Source organism: Mustelus asterias, chromosome 12, assembly GCF_964213995.1.
Source record: "Mustelus asterias chromosome 12, sMusAst1.hap1.1, whole genome shotgun sequence".
Classification (NCBI taxonomy): Eukaryota; Metazoa; Chordata; class Chondrichthyes; order Carcharhiniformes; family Triakidae; genus Mustelus; species Mustelus asterias.
In genome coordinates this window covers 28060850-28083037 of record NC_135812.1, presented here as the reverse complement: position 1 = coordinate 28083037, position 22188 = coordinate 28060850, and the positions used below count along the sequence as shown (strand labels likewise).

The window sequence follows — 22188 nt, the reverse complement described above, 5'->3', positions numbered from 1 at the left end:
CAACATTTTCCTAACTGCAGTTTTAACAAATGCATCAATGTTTTCAATACAAAAATAGTAAAACCAGGCCCTTTCTCTTTCTACATCACCACCAGCTGCTTCTAAAATTTGCACTTGGAAGGTAAATTGTGCCTGATCACCTTGTGTCACCCCCACAGGGCACCAAGATGGTGAAAAGATGCCAGGTTCCTCTGGATGTCACAGAACCACACCGGGCCCAGTTTGGCTGCAGCATGCATGTTTTGTTCAGTTTATAAAGTTAAAGAGAAAATATTTTACTAAACTGGGAGGTTTAGCAAAAGGATTTTTCTTTAACTTTGCACCCAGAGGAATATTTACACCCCATGAATTTGTTCTCCAGGTAGCTGCCTGTTTGTTCAGATTCAAGAGTTACACAATTATTATAAGTAATAAAATAATGCTTTTAGTCAGGTAGTTTCTTCTTGTGTAAGCGTATTTATCAAGTGACTGGAAACTAACATTTCACTTTTACACTGAAGTATTGAGAACTCTTTTAAAACTTTTTTTTACTTAGATTGGAGAATTCACCTTAAACCAGTGGAACAGGCTCTGTGACCTCTCCGATTCCAATGAAAGAAGAAATTCCTCTGTCACACGCAAGTGGCTGCAGCCAAGTACAATGCTTTTTAATTCTTGAGCCTTTGTTTTAACTAACGCTTAGCAATATGCTCAGTATTAAACTTCTAAATGCGAAAACCAAGGTGATGATTTTTACCTTTTATACACGAGACACAGAGTTCCTGTTCTGCAGTGATTATCTCACAATAGTTTTCTGAGGAATTTACAGCTGTCATTTCATCACACTATCCCACAAGGGACTAAAACGTAGTGTTCTTCAGTAAACAAAATGCCTGACTTCCGTCGATTCTTTTTTTTCCTCGTCTCCAGTGAAAGGGAACACAGGAAATTCAAATAGTTTTGCCACCTGCTGACGTGAAGCAGTTCTGTGGATTTGTTACTTCACCCAGTTTCAGGCTCAGAATCAACCTTGAGCGCCTTTTCAGTAAAGGACTGAGTCTTCGGGGAGACTCCTGGGGAGTCTCGCTCACTGGCCACATAGAAATTGCAGCTCTGCTGCCAGTGTTTCTGGAAATAAACCATTGTCCACAGGCCTGCTTCATCCTGATACATGCATGATTGATGCGGCTCCCTGCCAACATCACCAACTCAAAAATCAGCTCATTTTTTTAAATGGAAAAAGTGGAATGTACCTACTTTTTCCCACGATTAAAGGACTAAGATCATACTGCCTTCAAACTTGTGCGAATACAATTATAGAATCATAGAATCCTACAGTGCAGAAGGAGGCCATTTGGCCCATCGGGTCTGCACTGACCACAATCCCACCCAGGCCCTATCCCCATAACCCCATGCATTTACCCTAGCTAGTTCCCCTGACACTAAGCGGCAACTTAGCTTGGCCAGTCCACCGAACCTGAACATCTTTGGATTGTGGGAGGGAACCTGAGCACCTGGAGAAAATCCACGCAGACATGGGGTAAACAAAGAACAATACAGCACAGGAACAGGCCCTTCGGCCCTCCAAGCCCGTGCCGCTCCCTGGTCCAAACTAGACCATTCTTTTGTATCCCTCCATTCCCACTCCGTTCATGTGGCTATCTAGATACGTCTTAAACGTTCCCAGTGTGTCCGCCTCCACCACCTTGCCTGGCAGCGCATTCCAGGCCCCCACCACCCTCTGTGTAAAATATGTCCTTCTGATATCTGTGTTAAACCTCCCCCCCCGCCTCCTTCACCTTGAACCTATGACCCCCTCGTGAACGTCACCACCGACCTGGGGAAAAGCTTCCCACCGTTCACCCTATCTATGCCTTTCATAATTTTATACACCTCTATTAAGTCTCCCCTCATCCTCCGTCTTTCCAGGGAGAACAACCCCAGTTTACCCAATCTCTCCTCATAACTAAGCCCCTCCATACCAGGCAACATCCTGGTAAACCTCCTCTGTACTCTCTCCAAAGCCTCCACGTCCTTCTGGTAGTGTGGCGACCCTGAATGTGCAGACTCCACACAGACAGTGACTGTGTGGAGTCCCTGGCACTGTGAGGCAGCAGCGCTAACTACTGTGCCACCGTGCAGCCATTTCATTAACTGGTTGATAATTTATGAAGAAAAAAATAATGTTCTCCTTTAATAGAGCAATTTTTCCTGGCAATGTATAGAGGTACTTGCTGGCAAATGTTAATAACCAACCATTTCAGTAGTTAGGTGCACAACACACAGTGACATGACCACTTTGGTCAACAGAACAAGAGCTGATGTCCCAGAGTGAATTGATGAATCCAACGACTTGCAAAATATTGCAATGTTGCACTTAAATTTATTAAATTCTGTAAAACCTCGGACAATATTCTTGGACCCAGAGCGGGCTGAACCTAGTTAGAAGCTGAAGGTTCATTTTGGATAACTTTCCCATCTCATTCTGACACCTATAATTGATATGTGTATTGCAACTGAGATTGGAGTGAACCCTAAACCTTACATCTACATAACTGAGGCTGGCCCAATCATACTACAACTGTGGCTACATCTAGCCGTGTATTGTCCTCACTGTGATATGGCAGTTATGAACTGAGAACCTAGTCAGATCAGGTGGGTTATTTGATTTAATAGTGTACCCTGCACATCAACTGTACCTAGGGTCAGATTGAGTCCTTTCAATCAGGCAATGTGTTGTTTCACTAACCAACTATACTTAACTGTGAATGTAGTGCATGCTCTTATATGTTGCAAAGAAACAAATCTGGGTCCTATTAACTTTCATGTTTTTATATAACACACTAACAATCATTGGAGGACACTTTAATGCTTGCTCACTTACCTGTGACAAACTACTGAATTATGTACTACTTTCTAGAAATAAATGATTGGATGCATTCAAAGTTTTTGTTTAATTATTTGCAAAATGCTATCCTTTAAGGAATAAGTTAATGCCAGCTTTATATTGTGTTGTGAGCTTTTCTAGGTTATTGCACACATTCTCTGGTCTCAGCACTGAGACTACAGCACTGGCCCCTGCACACTTTGTGCTCACATGAGCTGAGGCTGAGTGACCCCTGAAAATCATCCGGAATCAGCTTCATTACAGATTTATTGTGTGTGAACAATGCCGCATTGACCTGACTGGTCAAAAAGCAAAATATTGCAGAAGTTGGAGATCTGAAATTTAAAAAAAAAAACAAAGTGCCGGAAAACCTCAGCAGGTCTGGCAGCATCTGTGGAGCGAGAAACAGTCAACTTCTGCGGAAGAGTCATCTTAGACTCTTGTGGACTTTTGCTCCCCCTGTCCTGTCCCCCGGTAAGAGCTTTCTGTAAGTCTCAACAGATGTTGCAAGTCCTTCACTGCAGCTCCCCCTCCCCCACCCCCCAAACCCTCCCTAGTGAAGCAGAGTATATGGAAGTCAATTGTCCTCTTCAGATCCTGGGTAGATGTGACTAAGTGAGTTTGTCGACCTTGCTGTGGGTAAGCAGAGTTGTTGGCAGTTCATTACTGGTCAAGCAAACCAACTTGGTGCAAGTCCCTTTCATTCCCCTCAGCATCCAATTCATTATTAATTTAATTTATATCTTTAAGGAGTCTTTTTAAACAGCCAGGGTGCGCCCTCATTTCACCCAGTCTTAATGGGTGAGTACATCAATGTGGCACAGTGGTTAGCACTGCTGCCTCACAGCACCAGGGACCTGGGTTCGATTCCCGGCTTGGGTCACTGTCTGTGTGGAGTTTGCACGTTCTCCCCGTGTCTGCGTGGGTTTGCTCCAGGTGCTCCGGTTTCCTCCCACAGTCTGAAAGACGTGCTGGTTAGGGACATTGACCCGAACAGGCGTCGGAATGTGGCGACTAGGGGAATTTCACAGTAACTTCATTGCAGTGTTAATGTAAGCCTTACTTGTGACTAATAAATAAACTTTACTTTTACTTTACATCACACAGGTATTCCTTCTGCAAACATGGGGGAAATTGTGCCCAATCTCATTAAATTTGCATGTATTCTAACTGTCAAGTCTCGCACAACCTACCAGCCAATAGGTTTGACATTGTTGCGAGCCCTGGGGAATACTTGCTATGGATGTTCGTCGGAGTTCTCCGTTCCTAATTCACCTCCTCTGCGCCTAGCGTCAGCCATCTGGTGGCTGGAATATTTGCCCCAGCTGTTGTTTGATCCACTCAACCAGGCTGAAAGCCTCATAACAATCTAAATTTAACCGGAGCTGAACAAAACAAAAACAGGAGTCGTTGAGGATGTTTCACCTTCAGATCAAGTACAACAGAATGAAATCTCCAGCTGCTGCCACGTTTCAGGGACAGCTCCCAGTGTGAGCGACGTGTTGCTTTATATAACTTCCAGATGATCCCATCAACAATCTGAGATTATTGGCTTTCCCCGTTGCTTTGTCGTGAAACACCAGGCCCTACTTCACACTTACAATCATTAGAGGGAACTTTACTGCTTGCTAACGTAACATGTGACAAACCACTGAACTCTCTTGTTCTCTAGCAATAAACATTTGGATGCATTTACAGCTATTGCCTAATTATTTGCAAAATGCTAGACTTTAAGAAATAATTTAATACCGGTTGTATGTTGCATTGTGAATTTTTCGCAGTAACTGCACACATTTTCTTGACGCTACAGCACTGGGCCATGCACATTGGTACTCATGTACTTTGAGACTGAGTGACCTCACCAAGCCACCTGGAATTGGGGACAGCACAAGGAGAGCAAAAAGTCCCCCGAACCCTGAAGTTTAATTCCTTTGGTTCAAATGGAAGCTGGGGGAAAGGGGCTTACTGTCACTTAATGGCCTATTAAGCTCCCTGAGGACCTTGTTGATGGGTTGAGGGTTGGGAAGGGACCAGATTTTCAATGGTTAATTTGGAAAAGTCTGTTCCATGTTAGTGCCCAGCTGCCAGGTTCATTAAGGTGACATCAGAAAGTTTGTGGGGTTATCCGCAGGATGTTCAGCGCCATTCATGACTCTTTAGATACTGAAGCCATCCATGTCCAAATGCAGCAAAACTGGACAACAACCAGGCTTGGGCTAACAAATGTCAATTAACATTTGCGACACACAGGTGCCAGGCAATTACCATCTCCAGCAAGAGAAGATCTAACCATTGCCCCTCGATAATGCCAGAATCAGTGAGGAATCCCCCACTATCAACATCTTAGGGGTTACCATTGACCAGAAATTGAACTGAACTAGCCATATAAATACTGTGGTTGCAAGAGCCAGTCACTCCCCAAAGCCTGTCCATGATCTACAGAGCACAAGTCAGGAGTGTAATGGAATATGAGTGCAGATCCACACTATCCAGCACAAAGCAGCCTGTTTGATTGGCATCCCTTCCACAACCATTCACTCCATCCACCACAATGCACAGTGGCAGCAGTGTACCATCTGCAAGATACAATGCAGGAACTTACCAAGGTTCCTTATTCAGCATCTTCCAAGCCCACGGACAGTACCATCTAGAAGGATGAGGGCAGAAGTCACATGGGAACACCAATATCTGGAAGATCCCCTCCAAATCACTCACCAACCTGATTTGGAAATATTCCTTCATTGTCATTGGGTCAAAATCCTGGAATTTCCTGTAATTCAGCATTGTGGCTGTGCCTAAACCACAGAGACTTGCAGTGGTTCACTTTCTCAATGAAATATTGAATGAGCAATAAATGCTGGCCTAGCCAGTGACCCTCACATCCCATAAATTAAAAATATAACTAACCGATTCCAATAGGTACCCCCATACTATTCTCCATGTATGTCAATAACATCAGGAAAGTTAATTCTGTTGAATATATTATATAGACTATAGAATGTCAGCAATAGTGAACTGAAACAAAGTGAAGAAACCTTGTGCTATTTATTTATGGACCAAATGATTTGCTTGACAGGTGGGATGTAAGATATTTTATTCTAAGGATTTATAAGCTAAGAGTGGTAAAATACAAAAGTACATGTAACATATTCAAACATTGTCTTCCAGCATGCTGCAAGGGTCCAAATAGATAATGCAATGCAGTGCTTTAGTCTAAATGTCATTGGATAAGTATAAATTTAACAGATAATGTACCGGGAGGAGATGGGTCGCTTCTCCATGGGGAATGGTAGAAAATGAGAGGAAATTTGAAAGAAGAAATGCAGTTCAAGTGGGAATGTGGTAGAATGGGATAAAGTTGTGAATTAGAGGGAGAAAAGGTGGGAATAAGGCAGAACTTTCTAAAATAGTCAGAATACAAAAAAAATCTTAGATCATGTTTCATGGTTCCTAATCAAAAGCTTTGGTGCTTTCAAAGTTACTTCAGTGTTAAATGGATGTGTTCTTCAGTATGTCAACTTCCAGTGGTGGTGACCTGCCAGCCATTGGGACATCCAGTGAAGCCTCAGGCCGAGCAGCTCCCGTCTGTTTGCTGTCGAGGCCAAAAGGAGTGATCGACTTCACGAGCCTCTGAAACAGACGATTTAAGACGTGAATTCAGATTTGCAAATAGATGACGCAATGCAGATCTGAAAATTCCTCTTTAAAAATTGGAAATAAATGGGAAACATACTTTGGGCAATTTTCATACTAATGAAGATGAAAACTGCATTCTACTAAACAAGACTGCTTTCACCTTTTTGTCCCAGTGTCCGTGTTGCGTTATTCCCCATAAATGCAGGCCCAAGAGAAGCTCTGAATGTGTTTGCCGTATTCCAGTCTTAGACCTAATTCGAAGCCGCCCTGCACTGTGACAGTGACAGCACGAACGTAAAATGGTTTTAAGACAGGGGAGTGACTGGTCAGTAAGGGGATTGGACATTGGTGTTAATAACACTGTGTTACAACCAGCTTAAATATCCCGGGGAAATGTGTTTGACATATTAATTTCAAAGTGATCCCTCACACCTTTTATCCTTGACCCATCAAATACATTTGAGGAGTTTCACTCAGATGACAAGTCAGAGGGTAAACCCATTGTGACTCCAATCCCTTAAAATTAGCTGTTTCATAATTGAGTATCTTCCACAGTACACAGAATGGTATCGCTTTTCTCTTAGCTTGTCAGTTATGGCAAGAAAAAGGGTAAATGAGGAGGAAATACCTTAAACAATTTGGGTGACACTCTCCCCGATCCAGTTTAAACTTATTAAAGATTCTACTGGCAGCTAAAGGAAATCTTTGATTAATATGGAGATGTTTCAGTAAAGGTACATTTCGTGAAAAGTATACACTTGCTGTTAGAATACTTAATGGCTGCGCACAAGCATATGAACCTTAAGATTTACAATAATTGTATTGCTGTCCTTGATATCTTGACAACTTTAATCAAATCGCCCCACAACTTTCTAAATTTCAGTGAATACAATCTTAGTTTTGGTAATCTCTCCTAAAATTTAACCTTTGGAGCCCAGATATTATTACAGTAAGCTCACACTGTAGTTCCTCCAAGGCCTTGTAGAGGTGGTGCCAAATTCTAACCAGAGCGTTGAATTGAATGGTTGTTACATAACATTTACGCCCTTGTATCCTTTTAGATATAAAGGCTAGCATTCCATTTGCCTTTCTTATTATTTTCTGGACCTGCTCAGACATTTTAATGAGGACACCCCCGCACCCCCCCCCCCCCAAGTATCTTTGGACAGCATGTATTCTATCTGTTCTGTTTTTCTGTCTGTTTTGTGATGGTACTGTGCCTTTAAGAAATGCATTTTAATCATGTTGCTCTGCAAGCTGTTTCACACAGGCCCAGGTATTTTATTGTGCTCTGTTGTCTGTAACCAGTATCCTTTATTGCTGCTGAAGCAGTATAATTCACATCATGTTGATTTTAATCCAGCCTAATGCAGTGTCCTGAGGTTTTAGTGTTCCTGGGATTGCTGAGTGGAGCTTGATTTGGGGATGATTGACAGGTCAGATGATATGCCTGGGGACAGCTATTTTTTTTCAGAGCATTACAAGGTTTTAGTTTTGTTTCTGAGCTGGTGGAAGAAGGCAGCATCTCTCTCTCTATCCAGAGGCTTTCTGAAAGTTCCAGGACTGGGAGGCCTCAGAGATTTGATCCAACTTTCAAAGCACCAATTCACAGCAGATGTTAAAAGCTGAAGATCCAGCATCATGTGAGCATACTTGCTTCTGTGCCAAGTCTGAAGAAGGGTACATGTCTGTGTGATAGTATTTAACTTGGAACAGCAGAGATAGCTAGCTGTTAGGAGAGTTACACTGTGTTGCACTTAATTCTTGTAATTGTTATTGTAAATTGTAAAAGTTATGTGAATTCTTTTTGTTAAATTTTAACTGTGTTCTTAAATAAACATTGTTTGATAACAGTTTCCGATTGGATCATTTGAATCACACCTGGAGTGAAACACCTTGTGCTCACCCATGCCAAAATCAAATGTAGAACTTGGGGTCTAAGCTAACTTCACAAAACATTTTGGAGTTTCTGGCCTGGGTCTTAACACTTAAGTCCTAAGTAGAAGATTTCATATCCTTCACTGAAATCATTTGCCACTGTTTTGCCCATTCACTTGATCTATAAACTGTTCTTTGTAATTCTGTGTTTCCATCTACATTGCTGCCTATGTTTGTGTTATTGACAAACTTGTACCTAGCAGGCACACCCATCTCACTGATATCTGTAAATGATTCTTTTATTATAGGTTTTAATAAAATCCTCTTTACATGCAGTATTTTTGTATTATGAGTACTATGTAGTATGATTTAGACGGTGGGAGTGTCTATGCCTACTAACCCATTTAAAAAGGGGGTCATAAAGTCATTAGTGCACAGAGGAAGGGTAATTAGGGTAACTCACAGTTACACATGATCATGCGTGCAAATTTGATAAGACCATAAGATACAGGAGCAGAATTAGGCCATTTGGCGCATTGAGTCTACTCTGCCATTCAATCATGGTTGACATGATTCTCCTGCCTCCTCCCCATAACCCTTGATCCCCTTATTTGTCTTTGGTTCATTAGGGAAAAGGGGATGTTTGTATCTTTTGTTCGTTATGAAAAGATGGATGTTTGGATTTTGAAATGAACATTATTACATATACAATATGGCTTGCTGTAATCATATGACCTCTGCTCTGTGAGATGCTCTCTGTAAGCTGCCATTTCATATCAGTTCAATAAAGACTTGTGCTGAGAAAGCATTGCAATCTTTGAATGTAAAACCGAGATTAAAGCATAAACGGTAAAAGGAGATTTTGAATGCTTGACGCAAAGCTACAGAGAAGACACACTTCTTGGTAAAGCTGTCAAAAAGTTTCATCCTCTGCAAGGTGCTAGTAGGGAGAGCGCATCCTGAACACATCAACAGCAAAGAATAAAGATATATGTATCGTGATCAATGTTTCTGCATAGGTGGCAAGATGGCATTCCTGTACCTTGTGCCATAATGGGTTCAACATAGACTCATGCCTGCCATGGGTAGACATTGAGCCTAACCCCATATATCCCAGAGTGGCCTGTATCAGGATGAGCTGGCTGCAGTCCTTCTGGCCTCTGCACAGCTCAACAGCAAACAGTTCAGGAACATAAAGGTGAGAAAGTACCTGCAAAGAGGGCCATGCATTCAGGAAAAAAAACATACAATAACATTCCTGTGGTCTCTACAGTTTTCAGAAGTTGGAAAAGCAGCCAAATCATGACTAACAAAAGATTAGTATTAGATCCAAAGAGGCCTGTATTCACTGGAATTTAGAAGAATGAGAGGGGGATCTCATTGAAACATATAAAATTCTGACAGGGCTAGACAGACTGGATTCCAGGATGTTGTTTCCTCTGACCGGAGGGTCTAGAACAAGAGGTCACAGTCGCAGGATGGGGGGAGAGACCATTTAAGATGAGATGAGGAGGAACTTCTTCACTTAGGGTGAACCTGTAGAATTCTCTCCCACAGACGGCTGTGGAGGCCAAATTATTGAATACATTTAAGAAGAAAATAGATTTCTCAACTCTAAAGGAGTCAAAGTGTATGGAGAGAGTGTGGGAGTATGGCATTGAGACAGAGGATTAGTTATTATTATACTGAATGGTACAGCAGGCTCAAAGAGCTGACTGGCATCCTCCTGCCCCTATTTTCTACATTTGCACCAAGATTAAAAAAGGAAGCAAACACAAATTCTAAAGAGAAAGTATTTGATAACGCAACTCCTGAAAAGAGAAAAGGCAACTTAAAGTTTATAGACATCATTTAAGTGGAGGTTTTCACTCCGCCCTTGCCAATTTATTCTCTTTTCAGATGCTGGCAATTTCTTATTTTTATTAAAAGAAAATTAAACTGCTTAATTTTCAGAGATGAAGCAAAATGTGCAAATAAAGATTTGTGAAGCCCTAATGGAACGAAGACTATCCCTGTTTAAATTTAATTATTCTAGCCAACTGGAGAGTGGATTGTAGTTAGACAGCACCACCAAGTGGTCGTCTCAGGAGGTGCCTCTCAGCACATTCAAACGGTGAGAGGTTTGCCAGCCACTTGGTTTAATTTTAGTGCGCTTACTTGGACAAACCTATCAAATAGTTTAACCTGCTGCATGTCAGACCCCATCAGTGAGAGGGCCAACCTGCATTCATCAAGTCTCATTAACATAGTAAAATCTCTCGTTGCGGTTCACAAGGACGCTATCGAACAAAATTTGGCACCTGTTGGAAAATATTAAGACAAATGAGCAAAGGTTTGGTTGAAGAGGAAAGTGAGGTGGAGAGATTTAAGGAAGGAATTCCAGAACTTACTACCAAGATAGTGTAAGGAACTACCCTGCGTTTGGTTTCCACTGTGCAGCCCACACTGAGCAGTGAATAGAAACAACATTGAAACAAGTAAAGGTAAATCGCTGCTTCACCTGGAAGGAGTATTTGGGGTCTTCGATGGTGCGGATTGGGGGGGGGGGGGGGGAGAGCAGAGGTAAAAGGGCAGGTGTTGGACCTCTCGCACTTGCATGGCAAAGTTCCTCTTAAGGAGGCGTGATGTTGGGAGTGAGCAGGGAGTGAATCAGGATATCATGGAGGAATGGGTCCCTTCAAGAGCCGTGGATAACCAGGGAAATTGAAGATCTGATCAAAAAGAAGAGAGAGGCGTACGTTAGGTCCAGGCAACTGAAAACAGATGGAGCTGTAGAGGAATACAGAGAGAGTAGGAAAGAACTCAAACGGAGAGTTAGAAGGGCAAAAAGAGGTCACAAAATGTTCTTGGCAGACAGGATTAAGGTGAATCTTAAGGCATTTTATACATATGTTAGGAACAAAAGAGTTGTCAGGGAAAAAGTCAGACCTCTCGGGGACAAAGGAGGGGAATTATGCTTAGAACTCAAGGGAATAGGGGAGATCCTAAATGAATACTTTGCATCGGTATTCACAAAGGAGAGGGACTTGTTGACTGGGAGTGTCTCAGAGGGAGGTGTTGACCCGTTAGAATCTCCATTACAAGGGAGGAAGTGTTATGTTTTTTAGGTAACATTAAAACTGACAAATCCCCAGGACCTGATGGTATCTATCCTAGACTGCTCAGGGAGACAAGAGATGTAATTGCTGGGCCTCTGATGGAAATCTTTGTCTCTTCATTGGACACAGGTGAGGTCCCCGAGGATTGGAGGAGAGCGAATATGGTACCATTATTTAAGAAGGGTAGCAGGGATAACCTGGGTAATTATAGGCCAGTGAGCTTGACGTCCGTAGTAGGGAAGTTGTTGGAGAGGATTCTTAGAGATAGGATGTATGCACATTTAGAACGGAACAATCTCATTAGTGACAGACAGCATGGTTTTGTAAGAGGGAGGTCGTGCCGTACAAATTTGGTGGAGTTTTTTGAGGAAGTGACAAAACAGTTGACGAAGGAAGGGCCGTGGATGTCGTCTATATGGATTTCAGTAAGGCATTTGACAAAGTTCCTCATGGCAAGTTGGTTAAGAAGGTTAAGGCTCATGGGATACAAGGAGAGGTAGCTAAATGGGTAGAAAACTGGCTTGGCCACAGGAGACAGAGGGTAGCAGTCGAAGGGTCTTTTTCCGGCTGGAAGTCTGACACCAGTGGTGTTCCGCAGGGCTCTGTACTGGGACCTCTGCTACTTGTGATATATATAAATGATTTGGAAGAAGGTGTAACTGGTGTTATCAGCAAGTTTGTGGATGACACGAAGATAGCTGGACTTGCGGATAGCGATGAACATTGTTGGACAATACAGCAGGATATAGATAGGCTGGAAAATTGGGCAGAGAAATGGCAGATGGAATTTAATCCAGATAAATGTGAAGTGATGCATTTTGGAAGAATGAATGTAGGGGGGAGTTATACAATAAATGGCAGAGCCATCAAGAGCATAGAAACACAGAGGGACCTAGGTGTGCAAGTCCACAAATCCTTGAAGGTGGCAGCACAGGTGGAGAAGGTGGTGAACATAAGAACATAAGAAATAGGAGCAGGAGTAGGCCATCTAGCCCCTTGAGCCTGCCCCGCCATTCAATAAGATCATGGCTGATCTGAAGTGGATCAGTTCTACTTACCCGCCTGATCCCTATAACCCCTAATTCCCTTACCGATCAGGAATCCATCTATCCATGATTTAAACGTATTCAACGAGGTAGCCTCCACCACTTCAGTGGGCAGAGAATTCCAGAGATTCACCACCCTCTGAGAGAAGAAGTTCCTCCTCAACTCTGTCCTAAACCGACCCCCCTTTATTTTGAGGCTGTGCCCTCTAGTTCTAGTTTCCTTTCTAAGTGGAAAGAATCTCTCCACCTCTACCCTATCCAGCCCCTTCATTATCTTATAGGTTTCTATAAGATCCCCCCTCAGCCTTCTAAATTCCAACGAGTACAAACCCAATCTGCTCAGTCTCCCCTCATAATCAACACCCCTCATCTCTGGTATCAACCTGGTGAACCTTCTCTACACTCCCTCCAAAGCCAATATATCCTTCCGCAAATAAGGGGACCAATACTGCACACAGTATTCCAGCTGCGGCCTCACCAATGCCCTGTACAGATGCAGCAAGACATCTCTGCTTTTATATTCTATCCCCCTTGCGATATAGGCCAACATCCCATTTGCCTTCTTGATCACCTGTTGCACCTGCAGACTGGGTTTTTGTGACTCATGCACAAGGACCCCCAGGTCCCTATGCACAGTAGCATGTTGTAATTTTTTTCCATTTAGATAATAATCCAATTTGCTATTATTTCCTCCAAAGTGAATAACCTCGCATTTGTCAACGTTATACTCCATCTGCCAGATCCTCGCCCACTCACTCAGCCTGTCCAAATCTCTCTGTAGACCTTCTACGCCCTCCACACGATTCACTTTTCCACTTATCTTTGTGTCGTCTGCAAACTTTGTTACCCTACAATCAGTCCCCTCCTCCAGATCGTCTATATAAATGGTAAATAGTTGAGGCCCCAGTACCGATCCCTGCGGCACGCCACTGGTTACCATCTGCCAACCAGAAAAGCATCCATTGCTTCCTGTCGGATAGCCAATCCCCAATCTACGCTAACACCCTACCCCCAGCTCCGTGTGACCCAAGCTTCTTCAGCAACCTTTTGTGAGGAAGGCATATGGTATACTTGCCTTTATAGGACGGGGTATAGAGTATAAAAGCTGGAGTCTGATGTTGCAGCTGTATAGAATGCTGGTTAGGCCACATTTGGAGTACTGCGTCCAGTTCTGGTCGCCGCACTACCAGAAGGACGTGGAGGCTTTAGAGAGAGTGCAGAGAAGGTTTACCAGGATGTTGCCTGGTATGGAGGGTCTTAGCTATGAGGAGAGATTGGTAAACTGGGCTTGTTCTCCCTGGACAGACGGAGAATGAGGGGAGACCTAATAGAGGTGTACAAAATTATGAAGGGTATAGATAGGGTGAACAGTGGGAAGCTTTTTCCCAGGTCGGCGGTGGCAATCACGAGGGGTCACGGGCTCAAGGTGAGAGGGGCGAGGTATAAGTCAGATATTAGAGGGATGTTTTTTACACAGAGGGTGGTGGGGGCCTGGAATGCGCTGCCAAGTAGGGTGGTGGAGGCAGACACGCTGGCATCGTTTAAGACTTACCTGGATAGTCACATGAACATTCTGGGAATGGAGGGATACAAACGAATGGTCTAGTTGGACCAATGAGTGGCACAGGCTTGGAGGGCCGAAGGGCCTGTTTCCTGTGCTGTACTGTTCTTTGTTCTTTGTTCAGAATGCTGATCGGTAAGGGAGTGGGGAAGATGGGTTTGATAGTGGCGGTCAGGCTGGAGTTGGCAGAAATGACAGGTGATGAACTGTTGGGGCTGGAGACGGGGTGGGGTGAAAGGTGAGGATGAGGGGAGGCCTATCGTGGTTCTGGAAGGAGGAAATTCTCATTCCTTTCCTGCAAAAGTTTGGGAAGTGGGTGGGACATGGTTGAGGAGCCTGTCAGCCTCAGTGGGGGGGGGGGGGGATCCTCAGTTGAGAAAAAAGAAGGAAGTATCAGTAGTGTTGATGTGGAAGGTTGTATTATCAGAACAGACGCCAAGGAGACGGAGAAACTGGGAGAATGGAAATGGAGTCCTTACAGAAAGGGACGTGAGGAGGTGTTGTCGAAATACCTGTGGGAGTCATTGGGCCTGTGACGAATATTGGTTGATAGCCTGTCTGCAGGAACGGAGGTGGAGAAATAAAGAAAGGTTAGGGATGAGTTAGGGATCGACCGAGGGTTGAAATTGGATTTTGTTTTTGAGTTCCGGGCAAGCGCAGTTCACATCACCAGTACAGTCATCAACCTACCAGGGAAACAATGAGAGGGGAGGGATCTGAGAGAGGGAACACGGACTGGTTCACAAAGCTGCTCAATGTTCCACACACACTCTGGACAAATCTTTACTACAACCACTCCCATCACTCTCTAGGGCGGCACAGTGGTTAGCACTGCTGCCTCACAGCGCCAGGGTCCTGGGTTCAATTCCGGCCTCAGGTCACTGTCAGTGTGGAGTTTGCACGTTCTCCCCGTGTCTGCGTGGGTTTCCTCCATGTGCCCCGGTTTCCTCCCACAGTCCAAAGATGTGCCTGGGTGAGATCATTGTTGGTGTAGACTCGATGGACCAAATGGCCTCCTTCTGCACTGTAGGGATTGTATGATTCTCCACTCTATCGCACATCTTTTTCCTCCCCCCCACTCACACCGCTTCACTCGCTCAATACCAATCACATTTCTATCTTCCTTCAGTTCTGAGCAAAGGTCCTGAAGCTGAAACATTAACTCCATTTCTCTCTACACAGCTACAGGCTGAGCCGCTGAGCTTAGGCGTAAGGTAGTGGGAAGAATTCTCACCCAGTGTGCACACAGACGCTTCTCCAATTTGATCAGTTTGATATTGGCTGAATAGAGGGAAGCCCAGGTCTCCCCTCCCAGATCCCACCACTGAGCCAGGTTGACTAATCGATTGTGATCAGTTTTCAGGACGGGGTCTGTGCATTTCCTTGGGTTACCAAACTGGACAGTGAGGATTCAATGGATCATCTCTCATAGGCAGACATCACTTTCAGCAAATTCAAAATCAAAGATACTTACAGTGGCACAGTGGTTAGCACCAGGGACCCAGGTTCAATTCCCGGCTTGGGTCACTGTCTGTGTGGAGTCTGCACATTCTCCGTGTCTGCGGGGGTTTCCTCCGGGTGCTCCAGTTTCCTCCCAAACTCCTCCCACAAGATGTGCTGGTTAGGTGCATTGGCCATGCTAAATTCTCCCTCAGTGTACCCAAACAGGTGCTGGAGTGTGGCAACTAGGGGATTTTCACAGTAACTTCATTGCAGTGTTAATCTAAACCTACTTGTGACACTAATAAGTAAACTTTAAACTTTGCCAATGGTAGACATTATTTTAAGAAGTTTCTAACTGCTGTTAAAAGGAATTATGGTCTATGCCCCCAGTAATAATATTGGATTCTTACTATAGAATCCCTACAGAGCACAAGGAGGCCATTTGGCCCATTGCTTCTGCACAGACTCTCCAGCAGAGCATCCCACCAAGGCCCCATCCCCTTAATTCCATGTATTTATCCTGCTAAAGCCCTAACCTACACATCTTTGGACACTAAGGGGCAATTTAGCACGGCCAATCCACGTAACCTGCACATCTTTGGACTGTGGGAGGATAGAGCTTGCCTCCTGGACTTGCAGAATTTTACTAGCTGTTCTGTCTGGAGACAATACACATCTCTTTAACCTGTGTTGAATGCTCCCTCCACCCACATTGTCTGTACATTTAAGACCTGGCTGGCTGTAGAGATTTGCATTCTAATCAGTATTCTGTAATTTGATTTCTGTGTCTGTTTGCACTGTTTGAGAACAGATATCCACTCCATCTGACGAAGGAGCTGTGCTCCGAAAGCTTATGGTATTTGCTACCAAATAAACCTGTTGGACTTTAACCTGGTGTTGTGAGACTTCTTACTGTGCTTACCCCAGTCCAACGCCGGCATCTCCACATCATGACTGTGGGAGGAAACCAGAGCATCCGGAGGAAACCCACGCAGACACAGGGAGAATGTGCAAACTCCACGCAGACAGTGACCCGAGGGCGGAACTGAACCTGGGTCCCTGGCGCTGTGAGGCAGCAGTGCTAACCACTGTGCTGTCCTAACCAGCTGTGAACTCTTTCCCAATTTATCCATTTCAGGCTGTGATTTACACATTGGAGATGTGCAAAATGCAGAGCGAAAACCCAAGTAAGAAGCTGCCAAAATTTCACTCGATGCCAGTTACATCACCTCAGCAGAGACCCACACTAATAGCCATCCCTGGGAGAGAGCAGCCTAACAACTGGAGCTCAATGCTCTGGGTATGTTTTACAATCTTACTGTGCACCCAATCTCCGTTAAACCAAATATCTGACCCTTTTGAACCGGTGTATCCAAGCTGACAGATACAGAGAGAAAAATAAATTTTAACTGCATGAGGTTTTTCACTCATTTACAACCTATCCACCTTCACCATTAAAATCGGGACCTTGATTTCTATTCATTCTGGTTTTAAATGTATTAATTCAGACGTGTGAGACACATGCCTGAGTCACATACATTGATACAAATCAAGGCCATAAGGACCAACTTTATCCTAACCCAGAAACCCAGAGCCTGTGACTACAACAGGATCTGAAGATTGAAAAGGTCCTTCCAGATCAATCTAACACTTAAAGTGAACACAATTTCACAGTCGGCCACCCTTTCCTCACAACCTTCCCCCACCACCTCACAAACAGCTGACAATCCGAGGACCCACGCTTCCCCCACCCCCCACCTACTGCATTTAGGCCCAGATATTGTCCAACATCCCCTCTCATGTTGGGGGTGAAGCTGGCTAGTTACTCCAGCTCACTGGAGACCTTCACTTCCACATCCAGGACAATGGGTGTGTGTGTGTCTGTGTGTGTGGGGTGTGTGTGGGAGTGTGTATGTGTGTCTGTGTGTGTGGGGTGTGTGTGTGGGTCTGTGGGGTGTGTGTGGGAGTGTGTATGTGTGTCTGTGTGTGTGGGGTGTGTCTGTGTGTGTGGGGTGTGTGTGGGAGTGTGTATGTGTGTCTGTGTGTGTGGGGTGTGTGTGTCTGTGTGTGTGGGGTGTGTGTGGGAGTGTGTATGTGTGTGTGTGTGCATGAGAGTGTGTGCGTTTACATGTGCAGGCGCATGTGAGAGTGTGTGTGTTTCTGTGTTGGTGTGTGTGTGTGTGTGTGTCTGTGTCGGTGTGTGTGTGTGTGCGTTTCTGTGTTGGTGTGTGTGTGTGTGTGTCTGTGTCGGTGTGTGTGTGTGTGTGTGTCTGTGTTGGTGTGTGTGTGTTTGAATTTTATTTGCACAGTTTTGAAAAAGGCAGTGTGGGCCAGGCACTGGATCCCAATTCCCAAGTCTGACCTGTGCAGTAACACTGGACACTAGTCTGGTGCTGTAGCACTGGATACAGTGGTCTGGTGCTGTAGCACTGGATACAGTGGTCTGGTGCTGTAGCACTGGATACAGTGGTCTGGTGCTGTAGCACTGGATACAGTGGTCTGGTGCTGTAGCACTGGATACAGCAGTCTGGTGCAGAAACACTGGACACTAGTCTGGTGCGGTAACACTGGACACAGTGGTCTGGTGCTGTAGCACTGGATACAGCAGTCTGGTGCAGTAACATTGGACACTAGTCTGGTGCTGTAGCACTGGATACAGTGGTCTGGTGCTGTAGCACTGGATACAGTGGTCTGGTGCTGTAGCACTGGATACAGCAGTCTGGTGCAGTAACACTGGACACTAGTCTGGTGCAGTAACACTGGATACAGTGGTCTGGTGCTGTAGCACTGGATACAGTGTTCTGGTGCTGTAGCACTGGATACAGTGGTCTGGTGCTGTAGCACTGGATACAGCAGTCTGGTGCAGTAACATTGGACACTAGTCTGGTGCTGTAGCACTGGATACAGTGGTCTGGTGCTGTAGCACTGGATACAGTATTCTGGTGCTGTAGCACTGGATACAGCAGTCTGGTGCAGTCACACTGGACACTAGTCTGGTGCTGTAGCACTGGATACAGTGGTCTGGTGCTGTAGCACTGGATACAGTGGTCTGGTGCTGTAGCACTGGATACAGTGGTCTGGTGCTGTAGCACTGGATACAGTGGTCTGGTGCTGTAGCACTGGATACAGTGGTCTGGTGCTGTAGCACTGGATACAGTGGTCTGGTGCAGTAACACTGGACACTAGTCTGGTGCTGTAGCACTGGATACAGTGGTCTGGTGCTGTAGCACTGGATACAGTGGTCTGGTGCTGTAGCACTGGATACAGTGGTCTGGTGCTGTAGCACTGGATACAGTGGTCTGGTGCTGTAGCACGGGATACAGCAGTCTGGTGCAGAAACACTGGACACTAGTCTGGTGCGGTAACACTGGACACAGTGGTCTGGTGCTGTAGCACTGGATACAGCAGTCTGGTGCAGTAACATTGGACACTAGTCTGGTGCTGTAGCACTGGATACAGTGGTCTGGTGCTGTAGCACTGGATACAGTGGTCTGGTGCTGTAGCACTGGATACAGCAGTCTGGTGCTGTAGCACTGGATACAGCAGTCTGGTGCAGTAACACTGGACACTAGTCTGGTGCAGTAACACTGGATACAGTGGTCTGGTGCTGTAGCACTGGATACAGTGTTCTGGTGCTGTAGCACTGGATACAGTGGTCTGGTGCTGTAGCACTGGATACAGCAGTCTGGTGCAGTAACATTGGACACTAGTCTGGTGCTGTAGCACTGGATACGGTGGTCTGGTGCTGTAGCACTGGATACAGTGTTCTGGTGCTGTAGCACTGGATACAGCAGTCTGGTGCAGTCACACTGGACACTAGTCTGGTGCTGTAGCACTGGATACAGTGGTCTGGTGCTGTAGCACTGGATACAGTGGTCTGGTGCTGTAGCACTGGATACAGTGGTCTGGTGCTGTAGCACTGGATACAGTGGTCTGGTGCTGTAGCACTGGATACAGTGGTCTGGTGCTGTAGCACTGGATACGGCAGTCTGGTGCTGTAGCACTGGAAACAGTGGTCTGGTGCTGTAGCACTGGAAACAGCGGTCTGGTGCTGTAGCACTGGACACAGTGGTCTGGTGCTGCAGCACTGGATACAGTAGTCTGGTGCCGTAGCACAGGGTACAGTAGTCTGGTACAGTAGCACTGGACACTGGTGCTGTAGCACTGGATACTGCAGTCTGGTGCAGGAGCACTGGATACAGTAGTCTGGTGCCTTAACACTGGACACTAGTCTGGTGCTGTAGTACTGGATACTGCAGTCTGTTGCAGTAGCACTGGATACAGTAGTCTGGTGCAGTAGCACTGGGTACAGCAGTCTGGTGCAGTAGCACTGGATACAGCAGTCTGGTGCAGTAACACTGGAAACTAGTCTGGTGCTGTAGCACTGGATACAGTGGTCTGGTGCTGTAGCACTGGATACAGCAGTCTGGTGCAGTAGCACTGGATACAGCAGTCTGGTGCAGTAGCACTGGATACAGCAGTCTGGTGCAGTAGCACTGGATGCAGCAGTCTGGTGCAGTAGCACTGGATGCAGCAGTCTGGTGCAGTAGCACTGGATACAGCAGTCTGGTGCAGTAACACTGGAAACTAGTCTGGTGCTGTAGCACTGGATACAGTGGTCTGGTGCTGTAGCACTGGATACAGTGTTCTGGTGCTGTAGCACTGGATACAGCAGTCTGGCGCAGTAGCACTGGATACAGCAGTCTCGCGCAGTAGCACTGGATACAGCAGTCTGGCGCAGTAGCACTGGATACAGCAGTCTGGTGCAGTAGCACTGGATACAGCAGTCTGGTGCAGTAGCACTGGATACAGCAGTCTGGTGCAGTAGCACTGGATGCAGCAGTCTGGTGCAGTAGCACTGGATACAGCAGTCTGGTGCAGTAACACTGGACACTAGTCTGGTGCTGTAGCACTGGATACAGTGGTCTGGTGCTGTAGCACTGGATACAGTGGTCTGGTGCTGTAGCACTGGATACAGCAGTCTCGTGCAGTAACACTGGAAACTAGTCTGGTGCTGTAGCACTGGATACAGTGGTCTGGTGCTGTAGCACTGGATACAGCAGTCTCGTGCAGTAACACTGGAAACTAGTCTGGTGCTGTAGCACTGGATACAGTGGTCTGGTGCAGTAGCACTGGATACAGTGGTCTAGTGCTGTAGCACTGGATACAGTGGTCTGGTGCTGTAGCACTGGATACAGCAGTCTGGTGCTGTAGCACTGGATACAGCTGTCTGGTGCTGTAGCACCGGAAACAGCGGTCTGGTGCTGTAGCACTGGATACAGCTGTCTGGTGCTGTAGCACTGGATACAGTGGTCTGGTGCTGCAGCACTGCATACAGTAGTCTGGTGCTGTAGCACAGGATACAGTAGTCTGGTACAGTAGCACTGGACACTGGTGCTGTAGCACTGGATACTGCAGTCTGGTGCTGTAGCACTGGTCACAGAGGTCTGGTGCCTTAACACTGGACACTAGTCTGGTGCTGTAGCACTGGATACAGCAGTCTGGTGCAGTAACACTGGATACAGTAGTCTGGTGCAGTAGCACTGGATACAGCAGTCTGGCACAGTAACACTGTACACTAGTCTGGTGCAGTAGCACTGCGTACAGCAGTCTGGTGCTGTAGCACTGGATACAGCAGTCTGGTGCTGTAGCACTGGATACAGTAGTTTGGTGCAGTAGCACTGGTTACAGCAGTCTGGTGCTGTAGCACTGGACATTGGTGCTGTAGCACTGGATGCAGTAGTCTGGTGCATTAGCACTGGACACTGGTGCTGTAGCACTGGACACATCTGCCGTCACCTGACACATGCTAAAGGAAAGAACAGTATTACATAAAAATGACAAGATGTAGATGTCCCAGCTGGCACCTCACTGCTCTGTGTGCCTGTACTCCTGCCTCGTGGTCCCTGCTGTTTATGGCTTTAGATTACTTCTTATTACGGTTCGTTTCTGGTGTTAATTAACAAGGGGCGACTTATTGGAAGGGAGTGATCTGGCCGGAAGTTGCTGCTGTCTGCACAAACTCCCTGTTAATGAAGGCTGATTGTTATTTATTGTACAGACTAAAGAGAACACACCTCACAGAATGAACCTTTCAATGTGAGCAATGTGTGGACCACTCCAACAGGAATCCAGATCAGCGAAGCCATAGCTATGATCCAGCCAAGGCTCTGAGCCCACTCTGGGTATTTGTAATTGCCGTAACGTACAGGTTCAAAGTCAATGATTACAAACACCATGATAATCTGAAACAAAAACACAAAGGTTCAAGCTTCTCAACTCTTCAAGAGAGGAACGCAAACAAATACATGTCTCTGACTAACAGCAGTGGAAATGTGTCAGGGAGGGGGAGAGGGTAAGACGCTGAAATAATGCATGAATGAGTAATGCTTTTCAATATTTATTATGGCCAGAATTCACTGAAGTAAATTGCCATAATCATACTGCTGCTGAACTCAGAGAGTCAGTCTGGTGGAATTACTGATGGTTTCTCGAACGACAAGGCAGCATTTTTATGCAAAGCATCATTATTAAAGGGGATGTACTTGAGCGTTATGAATTTAGCCTTACAGTTGTCTTGCCTTTAGAGAAAATTGGTGCTCATGGAGTGGCACAGTGACACAGTGGTTAGCACTGCTGCCTCTCAGCTCCAGGGACCCG

The 22188-nt window shown here is 45.6% G+C and overlaps 1 protein-coding gene across 2 annotated transcripts in view; it reads right to left on the bottom strand.

Annotated features, from left to right (window-relative positions):
- Window positions 1-5944: 5944 nt before the first annotated feature.
- Window positions 5945-22188, bottom strand: part of LOC144501340 (sodium- and chloride-dependent GABA transporter 1) — a 93544-nt gene continuing 77300 nt past the window's right edge. The window contains exons 12-13 of one of the 2 annotated variants that reach the window (XM_078224970.1): window positions 21606-21773; window positions 5945-6496 (exon numbers count right to left, since the gene is read on the bottom strand). In XM_078224970.1, coding sequence (XP_078081096.1) covers window positions 6356-6496; window positions 21606-21773 — 309 coding nt within the window. In that variant the 3' untranslated portion in view covers window positions 5945-6355. The remainder of the gene's footprint in view (window positions 6497-21605; window positions 21774-22188) is intronic. The other variant, XM_078224971.1, reaches the window with a different exon arrangement.